A 14,645-nucleotide genomic window follows, 5' to 3' on the forward strand; every position below is an offset into this window, starting at 1 on the left:
TGCGTGAAAACAACGTATTTTTTGTCTTCGTCCAACCCAACGTTATACATATCAAATTTCCGCGTAATGCTATTGTTCATTTCACATGACTGGTACGAAATTTCATACCCAAGCATGTGATTAAAGAAGCAAGAAGTTGTGTGCAGCCATATGAACCCTTGACACCAAGAAAACTTTCATTAATTATTGGGGAAGTCAATCCGTCTTAATTAATTATATTCTTCACCTCACCGGTTTTCATGTCCAACCTCATATTCGCGGACGCGAGTAAATAGAGTTCCGTCTTGTGAAGGGGTTTTCAGTATCTTCAACCCTATTTAGGGCTTAAAACCGCTCAATTCTGTCCCTGCCATATTCAGGTCCCAGTGTAATTTATGTTCGATCAGCTCTACATCTAATCACTACAACCTGGTTTTTTCATATTCCAAATTTAGCCAACCCAAATCATTTATAACCCGTTTGGATTGGTATTGTCTCGAGTTTTTTTTTTTTTTTTTAAATACAGTATAACGATTTGACGTGCATAAGATTAAAAAAATTGAAAAATGTATTTTAAAAAATGTGAAAATTAGTTACCTGTCTCCATCTTCAACAATTGATGTATGCAACAAGGAATTCGTTTCATATCGACGCGTCTATGACAAATTAGTCACCTCCTCTCCATCTTCAAAACAATTGTCAACGTGGAATGAACTGCACTTTTCAACCTAGAACCGCTTGACAGAATCAGCATCACCATATTGCGGCATTACTCCAATCCTTGCATATCCTTTGCTTTCATACATCATCAACCTGATCGGTCAGGAAACATAAAAAACGAAAGTAAATGGTTTTCAGCTGATTACTAGAAAATAAAAATGGAAAGTGCTGGCTGGTAGGGGTGCGAATCGAAATCCAAATCGGTAATTCGGAACTTTGAAATCGAAATTTTTCGAAATTTTGATATCAGAATTTTCGACCGATTTCGACTTTGAATTCACCAATTCCGAATTCGAATTCATTCCGAATTCAATTCGGAATTCGGTAAATTCCGATTTCACCGAATTCATGAATATAAAAATTATTAGTATTATTATATAAATATTATATTACATATATATATAAAAATATTATATATATGTGTGTGAAAACGAAATTGAAATCGAAATAGGAATTCCGATTTCACCGAATTCATGAATATAAAAATTATTATTATAATATAAATGTTATATTATATACATATATATATATATATATGAAAAACAGATTTGAAATCGAAATAGGAATTCCGAATTCAATTTCAAATTGTGAATTCGAAATCGGAATTTTCGATTTGAAAAATCTCATTACCGAATTCGACCAATTCGAAATCGAATATTCCGATTTCCATTCTGAATTACCGAATTCGAAATTCCGAATTCAAATTGAATTCGGTCGGTAAATCGAAATTTTTCAATTTTGCACACCCCTACTGACTGGTCATCTTTGGCAACTCAATTGAGGTCTATCGTTATCAGAAAATCTACAATGAATACTGAGAAAATAGAAAGAATCCACAGGCCAACTTCAAGACCTCGGAAGAGGAGAGCTCCGTTCTTGAATCCCGGCTAAACTCTTGATGAAAAGCCTTGTAAATGACCACCCCATAAGAGCTTGTGAAACAGTACAGATAAATTGAATTGAAATTAATCAGTATAAAGAGACAAATAATTTAACTCTTCAAACAATTCCAAGTTGATTACATTTCAATATGGCTTCTTTAATACTTGGATGCATTTAGTAAGCCTCAAGCATTCAGAAGATATTTGAAAATTTTGAGTTTGTCTAGCAGGGAAAACTTGTTAAAAGGCTTCCCAGACTTAATTTTACCAGGAAAGTGCCTAAACATTAAAAAGTGGAGTGAATATGAGTTAGGCCATTCGAATGCTCATTAACGATTACAAAAATAAAGGAATTGTCAGACCGTAAAATCATGGACAATAAGTGTGTGTGTGTGTATATATCCAAAATGCCAGATAATTGAGAATCTGAAGAGAACAATCTGCAATGATCGCGCAAAAATGAGCATAAAGCATGCATTTTTTATTTTTTGTACCGTTCCACTCTTTTCTACCTCCAACTGTTACGCATAGAATTCAAACTCTAAATGTAACATTTCTTCAATGCATTAATGTAACATTTCTTCAACCAATAGTGGAATTACGTGTTTGTCATAGCTAGTTGGCAGAAAGCGACAGACTAAGACTAAAAGACCATAGGAAATCACGTCACCTTTTTCACACGAAAACAAGAAAAGACGAATAAGGAAAATCCTACAAAAGGGAATCAAGCCATTTTTGCTTCTCAATACTCCAAATACAGCCAAACTTATATATAGTGATGATGAACCTCAGTTGGATTACTTATTTGAGGCTGTCGAATTACTCAAGAATGATTTGTGTGTGGTTCCCCTACTATTCAAGTTCATTAGTGGCCGCTTGTCCTTTAATAAATTTACAACTTCATTATTTCATACCAAATCCGACCAACATTATACTGATAAAAGACCATGATAGAATCAATTCTTACAATTTGTCAAATCACTCGAGAGTGATTAGTGTGATCCCTATTGTTTAGCAGAACATTTTTTGTTTGAGCAATTAAAAGTATTTTGTTTTGTTTTGTTTTTAAGGAAAAGTAATCTCTGACTAAGGTGCCCTATAAATGAAAGACAAGACATTACTAAATTGAAATTTTCATTATAAAGTTAACCAAGAAAATATCAAGGAACCAAACGATTCTATGAATGGAGAATCAAATGATTTTCCGGGTCTGCTTCTCAAGATTCCTCACCCCTTTGCCAAGAAAATTCCTTAACCATTAGACTTGGTCAAGTCAGACAAGAGTGGCATATGTTGAAAACGAAGAAGCAGAAGAAGAAGAAGAAGAGAAGAAAGAGCACGTAATTGTCAATTGCAATGAACACCTAAAAACGTGCTAAATTGGTTTTTGTCATCAACTGGTTTAGTAAAGTGTAATGCCTCATTTGAGACAAGATAAGGGACCGTTGTTTGCACTATTGGTAGAAAGGTCATACCAAAATACTAGTGCAGACTGACCTCATATGTTAGGATCAAATTGTGGAATATTCGGAGCAATGGCAAAGCCTGGATTTCTTTTCTTTTTTCTTTTTTTTTTTTTTAATTGTGGGGGGGGGGGGGGGGGGGTGGGGTTGGGAGGGGGACAATTCATAAATATTCACAGCACTTGCAACAAATGAATTTTAGAATCACCAAATGAGAATTAACGTAGGATGAGATGCTAAATGAAAATATTCTATGAAAACTTTTAGAATAGGTATTAATTAGGACTTTAGGTAAGAAAAAATTCAGGAGAAGGTGGGTGGCAAATTAGCTAAAGGATTTTATCCTTTGTATTTATATATATAACAAAAAAAAAAAACTCCTATCAAGTATTAGAAACTTTTTATCGAAAATCCTCGTCTTACTAGCTCCCACTAAAATTAGTAATCAATCGTTTCCAAAAGTCTTTGAAGCCCTGTGAATTCTGATGGAGTCCACCTAAGGAAACTTCATTTTCTTGCAGTCACTTCTGGTAAACAGTTACCATAGGCATACACTCATTTTTACACCCTCCTAATCAGCAGCGTAGCCTCCAACCCAAAAAATATGTATATGAGGTCTGAATAATGTGCCTAGAAACTAATTAGATAACAAGTCTGCACAACTACTATTGAAAATTGGCAGATCTTAAAGAGTTTTTTTTTTTTTTTATTAGGGCATCCTTCTTAGTTTCTCTGGGTTTATACATTTGCCTATTAACGTATAGACTAATTTGTTTATACTTTTAGCTTCGCTCTTGATGCATTTATAGAATTAAATCGGTATCTTGTTGCAATTCAGAAAACAAAGAATATCAGGTTCCAAGCACTGCTATTAAAATGGCTTATCTTCAGTTGGTTTGGATTAAAACAACCGACTTAAAAAGTGACAAAATGGGTAAAATAAGTAGTCTTGCAAAGGAACTTTGTAGTGAGATATACATCATCATTCATCCAGTGCTGATTACAGACGAAACATGCTAAATCTAGAAGATTATCAGTACATGGCATCACAGGCTCATGCAAGCCGATTCACACCCCATAACAAAAGCTCAAATGGAATTTCAACCAAAAGAAAACAATGCTTGTCAAACATTTAGCAGTCGAGGATGCCGAGGTAGAAGAAAACTGATGATTCGCCTCCTAAACTCCCACAAAAGTTGTACAGGTGAATTGGAATGTGTCACTTTAAGCTGCTTCTGATAAAGACAGATAACTTCTCACATGCAGCCCGTCCTCGTTGCAGACAAAGAAGGTAATCATCCACTGTAGACAATACAGCCACAGACAGTTATATTTGGCAGTACAAAGAAAAGAGTGAAAAAGGAAATAAAATCTACAATATGACTCTTACACCCACTAAGATAGCATAATAACGCTACAAATTACAACAGAAAAACTTTCTTTGCTTCCGACAGTCCTCGCACAAAATGCCTTGCCATAAACACAATGACCACCACAAATGCCTTCTTCTCCCCAAACCTCCAACCAAAACCACCAGCATACAAGTTTTCCTCGAAGAAAGTCCAACAATCAACATTCAACATCCTTGACAGATTCTCACCAAGCAGCACTCTTCACTTTCCTGCTAATGCATGTGAAGGTGGGGTGTCTATGTGAATCACTATATCCAGTTGGCATGTCTATTAGGAAACATGGACTACTATCGGTTTCTCTGCACCATGAATAGTGTATGATTTTAAGTATGTTTAACCATCTGTGGTTGTGTAAAAACACACAATCCGATACGATGGGAAAGGAAAACAAGCATGGCAGTGTGGAGATTGAAGCTGATTGCAGCACTTGGGGGTGGAGAATCGAAGGTCAATTGATTGGAAGAATATTGGGGGATGCAGGTGAGGGGCTGGCAGCGGCAACAGGAGTGCGAAATTAGGCCAAACCAGGTAGTTAGTCTAGCAAAGAGATGAATTTCGGAAGGATTGTGATAATGTCAGTTATGGCTGGGGAGGGTAAAGGTGAAAGGGTCAGGTTGCTTTATTGGTCAGGGAGCAAGACTTGGGCTAGAGGCAATGGACAGGCAAGAGCAGCTTGAGGATAGCAGTAATATGCAAAGGGCTGGTAACCTTTTTGGCACCTTGCCTTGTATCAATGTCCTACTTTTTTTTATATCTTTTTCTATTTCATAACCAAGTTAATTCGAATACTTGTCATTAATTCTATTACTATTACTTTCTAATACTGCTGCTGACCCTTCATTGACGAAGTTGTACTTTAGCTCTGAAACATGATTGAATCCTTGTGTCATTTAGCCAAATCCCTCAGGGTCAAAATGTAAACAACTCCATAAAGTGTAATATCAGAATCATACCATAAATAAGCATTGGAAGACAAAATTCATCACTAAGCATTTTCCAACTTAAGAACTGAAACCTGCAAACTGCTAACAACACTAGACTTCTAATTTATACAGCTTACAGCACAGCTGTCACATTATAGAAGGTTGCTATCATCAAGAGCCGCCCTAGATTAAACACTCAGTGTGTGATAGCAATCATTCCATATATCCCAAAACAGAAGTTTAGAAGCTCAAGTTATTAAACTGGAGACTCAGAGAGATGTATGGCAAGCACCTGACATTGCACCATGTGTGACAGATGTAATAATCCCATGTTCCACTGGTTCACCTCCCACTTGTAATGATCCTTCAGGAAGCACGGACTGAATCGAGTTGGGAAAAGCTAAATATACAAATCCTTTCATGTTCTGCCATTGTTAAACAATGCTAGTAAAGATGCAGGTTAGTACATATGACTGAGTAATAGCTATTTTAAGACATATCTTCACCAACAAAGTTTCGTAATCGTGTTCCTATAAAAATATAATAATAAAAAAGAAAAAAGAAAAGCACAAGAACAATGCTTCATGAAGAAATTGGAATGAACTACTCCAGGAGTACAATACTTCAGAAACGATGACATAAATGAGCTATATATTTTTTTGAAACAGAAAACAGACACAGAATTGAAAACAAGTACATCCAAATTCGTCAAGTAGTAGAATGAATTATACAAAGAAAAAGAAACTCACCTGTTCCTCTGACTTGTTAGGATCCAAAAGAACCCGTCCATTTTTTGCTAGAGAACAGCATATTGCAACTGAAGTATCCAGCAAAAACGATTAGTACCAATTAGTTAGTTCTTTCACCTAGAAATAAGGGGGAAAGTTAAAAAAAAAAATCATTTACCAGCAAGATGTTTCAAAGGAATGCCAGCATCCACAAGGGCAGCACAAGCCACATTGATGGCACATGGGAGAAGCTTAAAAACTGTAATCAAGGAGTACATCAACAAATAAAGGAAGTTGCAAGAGAGAGAAGACAATCTTTAGACAAGTACGGCAATTTAGCAAGAAGTGGTGCATGAATACTGCAAGAATTGTTTAATGTCCATAGCAACTAAAAGATAAAGTATCCCTCCTTAGAAGGATGCTACCTGACGAAAGTGAAGTGCATATCCAAATTTAAATCCCCTACAAGGTGTTTAGTTTCTGGACATGTGACCAAAGGAGTAGAAAAATCTAGTAAAATGGTGCAAAAAGTTTATATGAAGCAGTCATAATTGTTACAATCACAATAATATCGCTTACAAACGAATGTGATCCAAACAAAATAAAGAAAGAAAAAAGGAAAGGAGTCCGTGTGATTCCAACTGAGAATAGTTTCTTAACAAGGTCGACTAAAATCCTAATTTTCACTCTTTTTCCCTTCGTTTCTTCTGGTTTTATTTGCTTTGACTTTTCTAGTTAATCAGCAGCAAGCTCCCTTTACACTTGAAACTTATTATGCCAACAGTTAACCTGAATATATAGCCTCAAAGACGGACAAAGCAAATTTGCCACCAAATCAACATGGTTTAGTGGAAGGAAAGATATTCTTACTATAAAAAGTTTAAGGCCAGTATCATAAATTGATAACTATGATCATGAAGGATACACCGCCATCGTCATTTACAACCTGCGAAATAAAATAAAATTCATGCTTGACGTCTCTCAGAACCCGTAAGCACAATTCTCAGAGTAAGACAATTAATGATAACACCACAGCCTGAGAATCACAAATTGAAAGAAATATGTGTACCACAAATATAGAAGAAACAACAATCCACATGCTGATTGAGATTTTAAGGGAAGTTCGGCAGACAATGGATTAATATGAACTGGAGTTAAGCCTTCAGCGATGCTTTATGATAAGTAATACTTCCTTTAGATTTAAGTCAAGCTAACTTAACATGATTTAGTTTTCCAGCTTCATTTTCTTTACTTTTTTGTTGTCAGAGCATTCTTTTAATGGCTCTATAAATTTGCTAAACTACTATAGCCTCTTTGCTGTTTACCAATAGAACATACAGATGTAAGTAGCTAACCTAGGTCAAAAATGGTTTGCTAGGAAACTATTACTGTTTCTGGTAAGGAGTGATTGTTGTAATACAAATTATATTAATCAAGAGAACTAGTAGAGTCATAAATTCATACTTCATATTCAAATTTTGGAAAGATAAAGTTTCAATTCTCCAAAACCTATAAATTGTGATTCTGAACTTTAGTTGGATATTGAAAGCAACTATAATACTCCTACTATTCTCGTTGTCTATATCATCAAACGTCATGACTGACTCAACTGCTCAGTAAAATCACCTGAATTATGATCGATGTGGTGGTATTTGGATGAACATTCAAAAGGCAGATGCTTTGCAAAGTCCGCTTCAATATCATCTCACATTCTTTTTCGGGTTTCCCTAAGCATTTATCAAGTTTATACAGATTAAAAGAGTGTACATATCTCCACTCTTCAACACAAAAGGAAGACCAATCTATCTACATACAGGAATCTCACCTATCTGCCCTGTTTTAGGCTTCCATATGACCTCAAAGCAAGCCTTTTCCGGGTTTTCATTCTTCTTTGTCCCAGCCTTAGGTCCATAAACTGCAGCAAGAACTTTGGTTTCTCCTAATGCCAAAACCAGGGAGATGAAAGCACACCATCAACACACGAAAATTTTCCAATAATTAATATGAACGGGTAAAGAATTCAACATGAACCTAATCCCTCAATTTCAGAGCAAAAATTAAACAATTATCTTTAATATAAAGAAAAATCTAGCATAAATTCCAAAAAAAATCCTGAATTCACTCTCTAAAGAAACCAAAGACCGTAACTTTAATCATACTTGGACAAAGGGTACAAAAAAAATTCAAGAAAAGCAAGGCAGAAAAAAGTGATAAAAACCCATGTGAAAAATATTAAAATTGACACACAATTAAGTCCAGAAAGTCCCAATTGATGGAGAAACCATCAAAGAAAAGGGCTTTCTGAGAAAAAAAATGTTTACCATCTGCGAAACGAATTGCTCATGAAATGAGTTGAGGTGTTTATCGGGGGGAGGAGAAATACAGTACCTTGAGACCAACTGGCGGAGCCGTGAGCACGGTTTAGAATGCCGCGAGAACAAGCCACTGGTCTTAATTGATTTGGCTTGCGCCCATCTCCTCTGTCAATCTCCATTTTTGTTTGTAGAAGAGGAGAGGATTCTTGGGTTTGGGTAATTGGGTACCAGAGTTGGGGAGAGTTTGTAGAAGGGGTTTTGTTGGGGTTTAGGACTTTTGAAATTGGAAGGGAATTTAAGTTGGGCGAAATCACAATTCATACATCAAAAGGTTGAATGTGGCTAATAGGCCCAAATATTTTGTCCGAATTTCCTTATTGCTTAAAAACTAGAGAAAATAGCAATTCAAGAGATTTCTTGAAATTCATTATTAACTTTTTAAAAAATCACGATCTTCTCAAAAATAAAAAAAATTCCAAATATTAGACACAAGTTAATAGTAATTTATCTCTAAATATTTGATCATGGCAAGAAAAAGAACTGGATTTTTATGATCATCGGTGACAATTATATGTTGTAATATAAATATAAATATAATATATGTAGATATTAACATAACAAAGGTAGATAATAAAAAAAATAACATACAAAATTACAACAAAATTTTGGTACTCTTCAAATCAATATTATCTACTCAAATGCAAATCAAACCCATCTCCACCATTAACGTTAACTATGACAATCCTATCATTTCGACCAAAAAAATAAATAAATTAACGTTAACTATGGTCTAAAACCTATGACCAAAACTATGATAGTCTATTGGAGGAATTTTATACTTTTCTAAAATATTTAAGATAAATGTCAATTTGGTCCTCCAAAATAAGATATTTGTTATAAAAAAAAACCAAAAAAAAAAGTCATCCCATGTGACAGCACTACCCTAAGAACGGTTGATCAAGGTCAATCGTTGAAAATAAGGGCTTGAGCGAATTTTGAAAATTTTTTAGGGACTTTTCCATTCAAGTCCCTAATTTAAAAACTTTGGCCAACACTTATTTTTGGGTTAATCTCAAAATTGTCCCTTAAAATTTGGTCAAAGTGTTGCTTACCCCCTAACATTTATTTCTTTTCACTTTACTCCCTACTTCAATCCAACTCATCAAATTGACCATTAAAATATCTGAGTTAACCAAAATGCCCTCCTATAGGGCTTATAAGGGAAGATTACCACAGGAGTTCTTGGATATCCAAAGCATGAGGTTTGATTTTTACTATAGAATAATTATTTTTAAAATTTTTTGGATAAAATAAATTGAAATACCAATATTCTTTTTCTTTTTCTTTTTTTTTTTTGCTTAGAATCATCATGCATGTAATTACTTTAAGTAGGTAGATATTGAACTTTGAACAAATAGCAGTTAAGAGTCATGGGAAAAAAAGGGTAATTTTTACAGCAAAGTACTATATATTTTCCTTCCTCGATTGCCATTCAACACATATTTCTCTTCCTTTTTTTGTAAACTTCAAGTTCTACCCACTTAAATTTGAATTAATCACATGCAATAACAAAAGATATTTTGCTACCAATCCCACAAAATCCTTTTTTCTTTTTAACAAACTGTTTGCTTAGGACAGCACAAAATGGCAATTAAAAGAATATCAATTATTGCTACAGTGGTGGCAGTTACCAAAAATAATCCATTGTCATTGGTCAGTAATATAAGTTACAAAACGGATTCTGTGTCAATAATCAGCAATGGCTACCCTCTATGCGTTTCAAATTAATTAACATGTCAAACCGCAAAATTTAGACTTTCCCAGTATGCTGCTGCTCATCATGGTAAATTGCCTGAGAAAATTTTCAACTATACGGGAAAAAACCATAGCTGGAGGGGCACTCTTTTGTACTTTTATGGCTTCCAAGTCATAACCGATTCTTGGAAAGCCAAATTGCTGCCAACAAGGCACCTGACAGCAACTCTAAAACTAAACCAAATCCAAAGCAGAAAAAGTGAAAAACTTGGAGACCATGCACATCTCTTCTAAATATGCCATTTATGGGTAGGATGATGGATTGTTTTGCTTCCATTGCTAACAATAAACTAAGGCAAATAGCAACTTGGAATTTCATATATGAGCATCCTTGAGGTAAATACATTTGATTCTTTGCAGGTTTTACAGCTGTCAGTCTGCTGTTTCTCTTCTTTCTTGAGATGCATGTTAGTACTATCAGCACTCACTCGAGAGTCTTACTAGTCAAGAATCCGTGATGTGTGATATTTAAGCTTTTAGTGTGAAGTTCAAACCATGTAATTCCCCCTTTTATGTTCCATATGGCTGGCAAATTTACAGGGAAGAAACATAATCACTCAGGATCTGTTTGGAAATCGAGATTAGAAAGAGAAAAGCAGGGGCTAATACCATGGAAGTGCTTTTTTGTTCTCAATGGTGTGAATTCATGCTAGTTGTATTCCTGTATGACTTTGATCTCATTGGTGTGAATTCATGCTTCATCAAGAGTGACATATTTGGACTTTTTCGACTTTGAAGTTGTTAGGAATCATCTGTGTCTAGAATATCTCTGAATTAATCAGGATAATGGGCCGCAGGGAACGTGAAATTTCGTTTGAAAATAGAAAGCTTCTTTGGTTCATTGGACTGGTGCTGGCATCAGTTCTACTGCTTCAGTATTTTGAACTTCCTTATGGACATGTTATATCAAACTTCTTTTCTGCTGGCAAGAATTACTCACATTTTACTGAAAAAGATCGTGCTGATGGGGTAGCTAATTTCTCTGTCGCTCTGGATAAAAGCAGCAGCTATTCAATGAATCAATCTGCATCAGAAAAAAATGGAGGTTCTGCTGCTTCCAATAAAATAAACGATGACAGAGCCTCTGAAGTCGAATTGTCACTTGAGGACTTGTATCACAATTTAACTTTCAGTACAAGGAAAAGAAACAACAGTGTAGAGACAGAGAAGGGAAGAGAATATGAATACAGATTTGCAGCAACACACGTTAACACTGACATGAATTCTGCTTCCGGTAGCATCCAGGTAGAAGATATTGCCTTGAGCGATGAAATGAGAAAGCTAAATGACAGCGTTGTGTCAGGAAATGTTACATTAGCACAGGGGATGTCAGAGCATCAAGACGATTCTGGTAGTGCCAGGATATCAGTTCTCTCCAACACAACTGCATTGGACAAAGATGCAGTGCTTGGACAGCAGCAGAGTCAGTTTGCCTTAATTGGTGGAATTTCTTCGAAGAAAGCTGTTCCCGCTACCAAGAAAACAACCAAAAGTACAGAAAGAACAGTGATGACAATAAGGGAGCTGAATTACATGTTTCAGAGTCTTACTTCATCGCCTCCCAATTCAACGGTACGTTCACCTCAATGTTATTTGGAACGAGCTGTTGTTGACATAAAAAACCTTTGTTAATGCTTTCCTCTCCTCTTTAAATCTGTCATTAGATACTACCGTCTTCAGATAGAGATAAACAATTGCTCAAAGCAAGATTAGAGCTGGAAAAAGTGGAAACTGTCAAGGATAAATCCGGCTTATATGCTCCTATTTACTGGAACATTTCAAGGTTTGAGAGGTAAGTAGATAGCAGCTTGATTTTTCCTGATTCAGATGATTTCGATAGTCACACTAGATTTTATTCAGATTGGATTCTCGAAAAATCTAAAATGTGATACAGACACCATGAGGCTAGCATCTCATGGAGTAAACTTTATCTACACTTCTTGCAGCCCCTTCCCACCTTGAACATTCAGGTATGAGAGACATTTTTCTCAATCTTGGTGTAAAGTGACCTGACTGTTTCTTTAAAGATCACATTTTTGGTCATTCATTTTATGGTCGAGAGTTGAGACCACACAGTTGAATGAAAATTTATGAGCCTAATCAATAGCATAAAAATTTCAGCTACAATAGCAATTCTCTTTCACTTAATTGCAAGCTAATGAGTTTCTAAGTTGGATAGATGGATGACAAATTCGGAGAATGCTCAAGTTGTTTGTAAGGAAATCCCTTGTCTTTACAAATCCATTGTGTTTACTTCTTTAATGTTTATTCTTTCTTCAGGTAGGAATTTTTGCGATGATAACTATTTCCAATGCAATAATCAGTATACTACTATATTTATGCTCAAAGTCATGATCATGCATGAGGCCTGCCAAAAAAATACAGGAGAGACAAATAGAAAGAAGCTGAAAAGTGAAAGTAATAGGTTCTGGAAGTTCTCTTATCTAAGCATTGTTTCAGTGTTTAGACTAAAATGTTTTCATCAAAGAAATCCTGCTATTGGCTTCAGTTTCCCTATATGAATGCTGTGGTGGCATACGAGGTTTCTCACGTAGAATAGACTATTGGAGAACTTATCCTTTTTCCTGAAAGTACTACTGGCTCATTTCAGACCTGACCATGAATAATCTCAGACACAGTGAGATTTCATCAATGTGATTGGTCGAAAATGGCATAGCCTGTCAATCTACAAATGCTGGTTTTAGTAATTTCTGTTTCGCTCTTGTTAATAGGAAAAGGTGATCATGTGCTTCTAAATCCTGATGTCAAGAATATTTGAACTTAATTGAAATAGACCTGAAGTTCAGTTGCAACCTGCAAGTGTGCAACCTTGCAGTTCAGAATGCATTTTTGTCTGGATTCAGTGGCATATCTAAAAGATGGAAGTTAATTTATCTACTTAACAGGGATTGGAAACTTCAGCAAAGCCCAGAGTAGAAGGTCTGGGCAAGAAGGGAGATACAGGAGTTTTAAAAATCTAATTTATTAGGTGTAAAAGACTTCATCAGTCATAGAAGTGTTATTCAAGAGTTTTGAAATGTTCTTGGCAACTTTATCTTATACAAAGAAGAAAAAGGACGAAGGCCTATTTCTTCAGCTATATTGAACTGCATTTTGCAGTATGATATGACCAACTATATTGTCACGCTTCTATAGTATGACTACTTCAAACCATTAATGCAGGAGCTATGAGTTAATGGAACAAACGCTTAAGATTTTTATCTACAAGGAGGGGAAAAGACCCGTATTCCACCAGCCTAGGCTCACTGGAATTTATGCTTCAGAGGGTTGGTTCATGAATCTTCTGCAAGAAAGCAAACAATATGTTACAACTAATCCAGAAGAAGCGCTCCTATTTTACTTCCCTTTCAGTTCTCAAATTCTGGAAGAGATCGCATACGTGCCCAATTCTCACAGTTTGGACACTTTAAAACAGTATCTGAGAAACTACCTTGATATGATCAAAGCAAGGTACTCTTTCTGGAATAGAACTTCTGGTGCTGACCATTTTCTGGTTGCTTGCCATGACTGGGTAAGTATTCATGCACTTTTGTACGCTTGTAAACTAAAGCTGGATAATTGGAGCAATTTTACCAGGCATTTCTAACTAATTTCTTTCACATGCTTTTCTAGCTTATTAAAACGAGAAATTCAGGACCGTCTTCTTCCTCTATGATCAAATGCTAGTTTCTAAGTTTATGCGTCTTTAAATGTTTGCTCATATTTATAGGCTCCAGAGGAAACTAAAACACTGATGGCTTATTGCATAAGAGCTCTATGCAATGCTGATATGAAAGAAGGCTTCCAGTTGGGCAAGGATCTATCTCTTCCAGAAACAAATGTGCACTCAGCGCAGTTTTCAACTAGAGGTCTTGGAGGTAAACCTCCTTCTCAGAGGCAAATCCTTGCTTTCTTTGCTGGTAATATGCATGGCTATGTTCGACCTCTTCTGCTACAACACTGGGAAAACAAAGATCCTGACATGAAGATAGTTGGTCGGTTGCGTAAGGATAGCTACATCCAACAGATGAAGAGCAGCAAGTTCTGCATATGTGCGAGAGGTTATGAAGTCAACAGTCCAAGGTTAGTCGAGGCAATCATTTACGGCTGTGTTCCAGTGATTATATCAGACAATTATGTGCCTCCTTTCCTTGAAGTTCTGAACTGGGAAAAGTTTGCCATTTTTGTTCTTGAGAAGGATATACCGAATTTGAAGACTATACTTCTGTCAATATCACACAGGAGGTATCTTGTAATGCAGCACAGGGTTAAGCAGGTAAGACAGCATTTCCTGTGGCATCAGTCACCTGTGAAGTATGATATTTTTCACATGATACTTCACTCAATATGGTACAACAGAGTTTTCCAAGCAAAGCCCTGATAACATTTGCAAGCTGAGCAGAAGGCAG

At 35.8% G+C, this 14,645-nt stretch overlaps 3 protein-coding genes across 4 annotated transcripts; 2 read left to right on the plus strand and 1 right to left on the minus strand.

The window, feature by feature from the left end:
• Positions 1-3,978: 3,978 nt before the first annotated feature.
• On the minus strand, positions 3,979-8,713 carry LOC113705425 (exosome complex exonuclease RRP46 homolog). Of its 2 annotated transcripts, none has more exons than XM_027227278.2 (8): positions 8,495-8,710; positions 7,932-8,045; positions 7,733-7,833; positions 7,032-7,052; positions 6,285-6,357; positions 6,128-6,195; positions 5,671-5,803; positions 3,979-4,345 (listed from the first exon to the last, which is right to left on the minus strand). In XM_027227278.2, exons 1-8 carry the CDS (start codon positions 8,598-8,600, stop codon positions 4,263-4,265), a joined length of 699 nt encoding a protein of 232 aa, XP_027083079.1. In that variant the 5' UTR covers positions 8,601-8,710; the 3' UTR covers positions 3,979-4,262. The 2 variants fall into 2 exon arrangements, 1 of the variants encoding a protein (XP_027083079.1); XR_003451875.2 differs by having other exon boundaries at positions 4,106-4,345; positions 5,671-5,822; positions 8,495-8,713.
• A 2,309-nt stretch (positions 8,714-11,022) lies between these two features.
• On the plus strand, positions 11,023-13,015 carry LOC140013570 (uncharacterized). Its single transcript, XM_072062904.1, has 5 exons — positions 11,023-11,808; positions 11,901-12,028; positions 12,131-12,206; positions 12,517-12,559; positions 12,969-13,015. The coding sequence occupies exons 1-5, from the start codon at positions 11,023-11,025 to the stop codon at positions 13,013-13,015; spliced, it is 1,080 nt and encodes a 359-aa protein (XP_071919005.1).
• On the plus strand, positions 11,916-14,617 carry LOC140013927 (probable glycosyltransferase At5g03795). Its single transcript, XM_072064161.1, has 3 exons — positions 11,916-12,028; positions 13,420-13,768; positions 13,967-14,617. Exons 2-3 carry the CDS (start codon positions 13,433-13,435, stop codon positions 14,615-14,617), a joined length of 987 nt encoding a protein of 328 aa, XP_071920262.1. The 5' UTR covers positions 11,916-12,028; positions 13,420-13,432.
• Positions 14,618-14,645: the final 28 nt, after the last annotated feature.

This window comes from Coffea arabica, chromosome 8c (genome assembly GCF_036785885.1).
Source record: "Coffea arabica cultivar ET-39 chromosome 8c, Coffea Arabica ET-39 HiFi, whole genome shotgun sequence".
Classification (NCBI taxonomy): Eukaryota; Viridiplantae; Streptophyta; class Magnoliopsida; order Gentianales; family Rubiaceae; genus Coffea; species Coffea arabica.